We start from the raw sequence: 8,175 nt of genomic DNA on the forward strand, positions 1-8,175 counted from the left end.
GATGGGGGGACGCGAGCAGAGCCGGGCCTTCCTTGGACTGGACGCAACTGACTGCGAGAACCCTCAGCCCTGTTTCAAGCTGCTTGATGAAGGCAGGAGTTTCACACACAACTGCGGGGGGGCGGTGGGGTGGGGAGGGGGGGACGGCGGCGGCTCTGGCTGTCCGGTGCGGGTGTCTAAGATGGGTGGCACTGCACTCATCAGCATTACCCACCGAGGCTGACGCCCCCGGGCCCTCACAGCGGACGCCATGTGGTTCAAGCCCGGTTAGTGGTGGGAAGGCACCAGGGCTTGGGGCTGAGAGCTCTGGCCCTGGAGTCCGGCCTCCCTGCCAGGCTCCACCATGGACCAGCCCTGCGGCCGTGGGCAGTTTCCTAAACCCCTCCGTCGGCAGTTTCCAGATCGGAAAAACAGGGATAACTAGAGCTCTTGTCTCAAACCCCCAAGTGAGGGGTAATCGTAAAAAGCACTTTATTAGCACAATGTCTGGCACTCGAAAGTGAGCAATGTTTGCCATAGTTAAATTTAAATAGATGGAGCGCCTGCAGTGAGCAGAGCTGTGAGCTCATCTCTGTTTCTAAATCACAGTTGAGCTGCCTGGAGTGACACAACCCAGGAGGGCTGGCAGGTGCCCCACCGACTCCCCAAGCACCCAGGGCCTGTTCCAGGGCAGATTTCAGAAAGAGGACAGGGATTTGGAAAAGAAAACAGAATAACAGAACACTGTTCTTCCCAAGGCCACGTTGTCAAGTGTTGCAAACTTTAAGAACAGCTCAGCGTTTAAGCTCCAGAGAGCTGGGGCAGTGACTGTCCTTAAGAAAAACATGGAATCAGCAAAGTAACTTCGGTATTTCTTTTTTTATTTTTACTTATTTATTTGTTTTTACATTTTTTTCTAGTTATTTCTGAGATATACATTTTAAAGTAATACCTAGAATTATGACTTGTAACATTATATCAGAACATATAAGATTTTTAGAAACTTCATGTAATGTCTGAAACATTTATATTAACATATTTCTATACAAATAACCCAAAGAAAGTTTAGTATTAGTTGTTTTTTGTTTGTTTGTTTGTTTATACTGCAGGTTCTATTTTTTTTAAAATTAATTAATTTTATTTATTTATTTAATTTATTTTTTTTTGGCTGCGTTGGGTCTTCCTTGCTGCACGCGTGCTTTCTCTAGCTGTGGTGAGCAGGGGGTCCTCTTCATTGCAGTGCGTGGGCTTCTCATTGCGGTGGCTTCTCTTGTTGCGGAGCACGGGCTCTAGGCATGTGGGCATCCGTAGCTGTGGCTCGCGGGCTCTAGAGTGCAGGCTCAGTAGTTGTGGCGCACGGGCATCGTTGCTCCGTGGCGTGTGGGAACTTCCCAGACCAGGGCTTGAACTCTTGTCCCCTGCATTGGCAGGTGGATTCTTAACAACTGCGCCACCAGGGAAGCCCCTGCAGGTTCTTATTAGTCATCAATTTTATACATATCAGTGTATACATGTCAATCCCAATCGCCCGATTCAGCACACCACCATCCCCACCCCACCGTGGTTTTCCCCCCTTGGTGTCCATATGTTTGTTCTCTACATCTGTGTCTCAACTTCTGCCCTGATAACCGGTTCATCTGTACCATTTTTCTAGGTTCCACATACATGCGTTAATATACGATATTTGTTTTTCTCTTTCTGACTTACTTCACACTGTATGACAGTCTCTAGATCCATTCACGTCTCAACAAATGACTCAATTTCGTTCCATTTTATGGCTGAGTAATATTCTATTGTATATATGTACCACATCTTCTTTATCCATTCATCTGTCGATGGACATTTAGGTTGCTTCCATGACCTGGCTATTGTAAATAGTGCTGCAATGAACATTGGGGTGCATGTGTCTTTTTGAATTATGGTTTTCTCTGGGTATATGCCCAGTAGTGGGATTGCTGGATCATATGGTAATTCTATTTTTAGTTTTTTAAGGAACCTCCATACTGTTCTCCATAGTGGCTGCATCAATTTACATTCCCACCAACAGTGCAAGAGGGTTCCCTTTTCTCCACACTCTCTCCAGCATTTACTGTTTGTAGATTTTTTGATGATGGCTGTTCTGACTGGTGTGAGGTGATACCTCATTGTAGTTCTGATTTGCATTTCTCTAACGATTAGTGATGTTGAGCAGCTTTTCATGTGCTTCCTGGCCATCTGTATGTCTTCTTCAGAGAAATGTCTATTTAGGTCTTCTGCCCATTTTTGGATTGGTTTGGTTGTTTCTTTAATATTGAGTGGCATGAGCTGTTTATATATTTTGGAGATTAATCCTTTGTCCGTTGATTCGTTTGCAAATATTTTCTCCCATTCTGAGGGTTGTCTTTTCGTCTTGTTTATGGTTTCCTTTGCTGTGCAAAAGCTTTGAAGTTTCATTTGGTCCCATTTGTTTATTTTTGTTTTTATTCCCATTACTCTAGGAGGTGGATCAAAAAAGATCTTGCTGTGATTTATGTCAAAGAGTGTTCTTCCTATGTTTTCCTCTAAGAGTTTTATAGTGTCTGGTCTCCAATCCATTTTGAGTTTATTTTTGTGTATGGTGTTAGGGAGTGTTCTAATTTCATTCTTTTACATGTAGCTGTTCAGTTTTCCCAGCACCACTTATTGAAGAGACTGTCTTTTCTCCATTGTATATCTTTGCCTCCTCTGTCATAGAGGAGTTGACCATAGGTGCGTGGGTTTATCTCTGGACTTTCTATCTTGTTCCATTGATCTATGTTTCTGTTTTTGTGCCAGTACCATATTGTCTTGATTACTGTAGCTTTGTAGTATAGTTTGAAGTCAGGGAGTCTGATTCCTCCAGCTCTGTTTTTTTCCCTCAAGACTGCTTTGGCTATTCGGGGTCTTTTGTGTCTCTATACAAATTTGAAGACGATTTGTTCTAGTTCTGTAAAAAATGCCATTGGTAATTTGATAGGGATTGCATTGAATCTGTAGATTGCTTTGGGTAGTAGAGTCATTTTCACAATATTGATTCTTCCAATCCAAGAACATGGTATATCTCTCCATCTGTTGGCATCATCTTTAATTTCTTTCATCAGTGTCTTATAGTTTTCTGCACACAGGTCTTTTGTCTCCCTAGGTAGGTTTATTCCTAGGTATTTTATTCTTTTTGTTGCAACTGTAAATGGGAGTGTTTGTTTCCATAATTTCTCTTTCAGATTTTTCATCATTAGTGTATAGGAATGCAAGCGATTTCTGCATTAATTTTGTATCCTGCAACTTTACCAAACTCATTGATTAGCTCTAGTAGTTTTCTGGTGGCATTTTTAGGATTCTCTATGTATAGTCTATTTTACCTGATATGAGTATAGCTACTCCAGCTTTCTTTTGATTTCCATTTGCATGGAATATCTTTTTCCATCCCCTCACTTTCAGTCTGTATGTGTCCCTAATGTCTGAAGTGGGTCTCTTGTAGACAGCATATATATGGGTCTTGTTTTTGTATCCATTCAGCAAGCCTGTGTCTTTTGGTTGGAGCATTTAATCCATTCACGTTTAAGGTAATTATTGATAAGTATGTTCCTCTGACCATTTTCTTAATTGTTTTAGGTTTGTTTTTGTAGGTCCTTTTCTTCTCTTGTGTTTCCCACTTAGAGAAGTTCCTTTAGCATTTGTTGTAGAGCTGGTTTGGTGGTGCTGAATTCTCTTAGCTTTTGCTTGTCTGTAAAGCTTTTGATTTCTCCATTGAATGTGAATGAGATCCTTGCTGGGTAGAGTAATCTTGGTTGTAAGTTCTTCCCTTTCATCACTTTAAGCATACCATGCCACTCCCTTATGGCTTGTACAGTTTCTGCTGAGAAGTCAGCAGTCCCATAACCTTATGGGAGTTCCCTTGTATGTTATTTGTCATTTTTCCCTTGCTGCTTTCAATAATTTTTATTTGCCTTTAATTTTTGCCAATTTGATTACTATGTGTCTTGGCCCATTTCTCCTTGGGTTTATCCTGTATGGGACTCGCTGCGTTTCCTGGACTTGGGTGGCTATTTCCTTTCCCATGTTAGGGAAGTTTTCGACTATAATCCTTTCAAGTATTTTCTCTGGTCCTTTCCCTCTCTCTTCTCTTTCTGGGACCCCTATAATGCGAATGTTGTTGCGTTTAATGTTGTCCCAGAGGTCTCTCAGGCTGTCTTCATTTCTTTTCATTCTTTTTTCTTTAGTCTGTTTTGCAGCAGTGAATTCCACCATTCTGTCTTCCAGGTCACTTATCCGTTCTTCTGCCTCAGTTATTCTGCTATTGATTCCTTCTAGAGTAGTTTTCATTTCAGTTATTGTATTGTTCATCTCTGTTTGTTTGTTCTTTAATTCTTCTAGGTCTTTGTTAAACATTTCTTGCACTGGCCCCAGGGGACTCCATAACTGTTATTTCAGTTTGGCCCAAATTCCTCTATACACAAAACAAGATGTGACCTGAGAAAATGGAAGCAATCTCTCTGCTCCCTGGGGGGCTCCCCAGGCCAGGAGACCCAGCTCTGGGGCCCGGGGCTGCACAGGCCCAAGGCCAAGGCTGTGACGGCACGAGGCGGATGGGGGGGCCTGCGGAGGGCTCAGCGCCATAGGCGGTAGCCGGTGAGCCCACAGCCCGCCCCACACTCTCACTCCATCCACGGTGGAATGTTCGGCCAGAAAGTACGGCTGGTGAAAATGAAGGTCCCTTTCTGTGCTTTGGAATACGAGTAACATTTTAGAAGCAAGGTCCTCTCTGCACCCACGCAGCACTGACACCCCCCAGGCCCCTCCCCCCAAGGTACCCCTAGAAAAAGCGCTCTCCTCCAGCCGGGGTTCACTGTCTCTGCTCAAAACGAACCAACGCGGCCCCTCCTGGACCTCTTTGAAAGGTAATTCTGGTCACACGAGGGACTGAGGGTGAAGTGTCGGGGGTGAGGGCTCTTTCATCGGCTCCTTTTTTCTAACGAAGGAAGCTCGACTTTCATTCTTTGGGAGCTTCCCTCAACTGCAAAGCACCTTCGCCAACAGGGCTGACCTTGAGAAGTCTGGTGGGCTCTCGAGGAAGGCCCACTTTGCTTTTTAGCTGGCGGTGCTCAAAGGGCACCCGGGAGACCCTGAACAAGGGAGCTCTGTGGAACGTAAGTGCACTTTGCACAGTGGGTTTTGAAGTCATGTTTAACAGTGGAGCTGTGATCACAGTCATTTACCCAGGGAGCAGTTCCAGAAAAGGAGACGCCAGGAATCGTGGCACGACAGGAGTCTTACTTTTCCAAACATCCACACCACCACCACCACACACGGCACCAAGGCCTGGGGAGGACCAGCCTAGACAGACAAGATCCACTTGTTCTGGGCAAACCCTAAAATGACACTGTGCTCTGTGTCTGAGGCAATCGCCTACTAGCTGGGAAGGGATTCTGCAAAGCAGCGCTGCAGACCACCCTTCCCCTAAAAGCACCCCAAATCCAGTGTGGGTCAGACTGACGTTCTCTCAGTTAGGCCAGGAAGGGGAGGCACCCCTTCACCCTTCAATCTCAGGGCGCTCTGTCCCCAGCACTCGGGCGTTCAACTGACTGGCGTGTCTGCAAGAGAGAGCGTGCAGCCAGGCTGGGACCTGGCCAGGGCCTCAGAGCCCGGATGAGGCCTCTGTGGCTCTGGACCCAGCACTGCTCCGCTCAGCGGTGCCCCTTGAGGCCGGTGGCAAGGAGTCAGCCTCCCTTCTTTCTCCTCTGTCCCCCCCACGGCCTGGGGACGGGTCTGACTCAGCTTTTCCAACGGCTGCCTTCCTGGTGAGGCTCCTTCAGAACCAGTCAGGCTCTCGCAGCCGGGACACCCCCAACCCCACAGTGAAGGGCTGCTTTCCGGGGCCGCATGGCCTCATCTCAGAAGACACGACAGACAGAAATCACCACGTGCCAGGAGGGGACAGTCACTGTACCTCTTCAGATGAGCATTAATGTGAAACAAGCACGGGAACCGTCTTGTTTCTGGGCGGGGCTGGGACTGGACCTCAGTGTCGGGAAAACCACCAATACCAGCGCTGCCCTAGATGGTGCAGGCAGGCTGGCCGAGGAGAGGGCTGGAGGCTTCTCTGCTCTGCCCCTGCCACTGCGTACGGCACGGGTGACCCGTGCCCCCTCCAGAGAGGTTACGTGCCGCCACGGGATCTGGTGGCTGTGGTCGCAGCAACTGTGTGCGTAGGGTCTTCGCAGAGCTCCATGACTGGGGCAGTTTAAGAGGACGAGTTTATGCAGCTCCTCGGCAGGATAAAGGCCCCAATCGCATCTGAGTTACAGAATTTACCAGACTGAAAAGTCAAACCGGCAAACTGTAACTTCACATATGCATCACCAAAGGCAGACTCGAGGCTCTGGCTCCTGTGTCCTGGCAGATGCGCAGAGGCCAGGGCCCGGGACAGGCAGGGTGAACCAAAAGCACACTGTACACGGGACCCAAGCAGCCGAGGCAGCGCCCCTCTTTGTTGGCGGAGTTCTCTTACCTTTTCGGATCTTGTCGTAAAAGTTAATGGCGTCCACAGAAGCCGTGACTATGTTGGTCTTGCAGTGACGCGCGGCCACGATCCCGGCCACCTCGTCCATGAGCTTCATGGTGACCCCTGCAGAGAAGGGCAGGCGGCAGGTTAGACATGGGGAAGGGGAGCCTACTGCCTGTCCTGGAAACAAGTTACGGGAAACAATGCCCCCGTTCCCACCCGCAGGGCCGCAAACCTGGCTTCCTTGAGAGCTTTGGAAGATGGCTGTGGCTGAGGTTCTAGGCCACTGACAAAGTGACGACCATTCTCCTAATCTCTACAGGCATCCTATCCTGCCAGGAAAGCTTTGTCACACTCTCCACCAGGATGGCCGCAATCAGAAAGCCAGATGCCAAGTGCTGGTGAGAATGTGGAGAAATCGGAACCCTCTACATGGCTGCTGGGGATGGAAATGGTGCAGCCGCTTTGGAAACAGTTGGGAGGGTCTTGAAAGGCTAAACACAGAGCTGCTACGTGACCCAGCAATTCCACTCCTAGGTGTGCACCGGAGAGAAATAAAAACACGTGTTCACGCAAAGACTTGTACACAAGTTTTTGATCCCATGAGAGCACGACTCATAATAGCCCCAGGATGGAAGCAACCCAAATAAATGCACAAAGAAAATGTGGCATCATAGCCGTACAATGGAATATTATTCAGCAGTAAAAAGAAACAAAGTACCGACACAGGCTACAACATGGATGAACCTTAACAACATTAGGCTGAGTAAAAGAAGCCAGACACAAAAGAGCACATCCTGGAGGATTCCACTTATATGAAATACCCAGAATAGGCAAATCCATAGATACAGAAAGTAGATTAATGGTTGCCTAGGGATAGGGGATTTGGGAGAAGTGGGGAATGGCTGCTAATGTGGTTATGAGGCTTCTCTTTGGGGTGATGAAAATGTTCTAAAATTGATTGTGGTGACGGTTGTGTAACTCTGAATAGACTAAAAATCAATGACTTGTAATGGGTGAGCTGTACGGCATGTGAATTACATCTCAATAAAGCTGTTATATAAGAAAACAAACAAAACTAGACAAGGGGGCTGACTGAAAGAGCACTGTCGGGCCAAGGTGTCTAAAACCTCAGGCCATAGACGTTTTCTTCTGCTCGCGCCCCCTTAATTGACGGGATCAGGACGGCATACCTGCTGCTAACCCCCCACCCCCCGTTCCTGCCCCACCAAGGGCAACACAATATTCTTCTTATCTTATACTTAAAACCTTAAACCATATCTTTTATTGGGTCAAACTACATGAAATGGCCAATATTCAACCGTTTTGGCCTATAAAAGCAGCAAAATGATATTGATCTACCTGATAACTATCAGAAATCTTAAAACTTATGGGGACTTCCCTGGTGGCGCAGTGGTTAAGAGCCCGCCTGCTAACGCAGGGGACATTGGTTCGAGCCCTGTTCCGGGAAGATCCCACGTGCTGCAGAGCAACTAAGTTCGTGAGCCACAACTACTGAGCTTGCACTCTAGAGCCCGTGAGCCACAACTATGGAAGCCAGAGCGCCTAGAGCCCGTGCTCCGCAACAAGAAAAGCCACCGCAATGAGAAGCCCGCACACCGCAACGAAGAGTAGCCCCCGCTCGCCACAACTAGAGAAAGCCCGCGTGCAGCAACCAAGACCCAACACAGCCAAAA

At 47.4% G+C, this 8,175-nt stretch overlaps 1 protein-coding gene across 2 annotated transcripts in view; it reads right to left on the bottom strand.

Annotated features, from left to right (window-relative positions):
* Positions 1-8,175, bottom strand: part of ACOT7 (acyl-CoA thioesterase 7) — an 89,580-nt gene that overhangs the window by 23,551 nt on the left and 57,854 nt on the right. For both annotated transcript variants that reach the window (XM_007453287.1, XM_007453288.1), the window contains one exon: positions 6,485-6,601. In XM_007453287.1, coding sequence (XP_007453349.1) covers positions 6,485-6,601 — 117 coding nt within the window. The remainder of the gene's footprint in view (positions 1-6,484; positions 6,602-8,175) is intronic.

This window comes from Lipotes vexillifer, unplaced genomic scaffold (assembly GCF_000442215.2).
Source record: "Lipotes vexillifer unplaced genomic scaffold, Lipotes_vexillifer_v1.1 scaffold575, whole genome shotgun sequence".
Classification (NCBI taxonomy): Eukaryota; Metazoa; Chordata; class Mammalia; order Artiodactyla; family Lipotidae; genus Lipotes; species Lipotes vexillifer.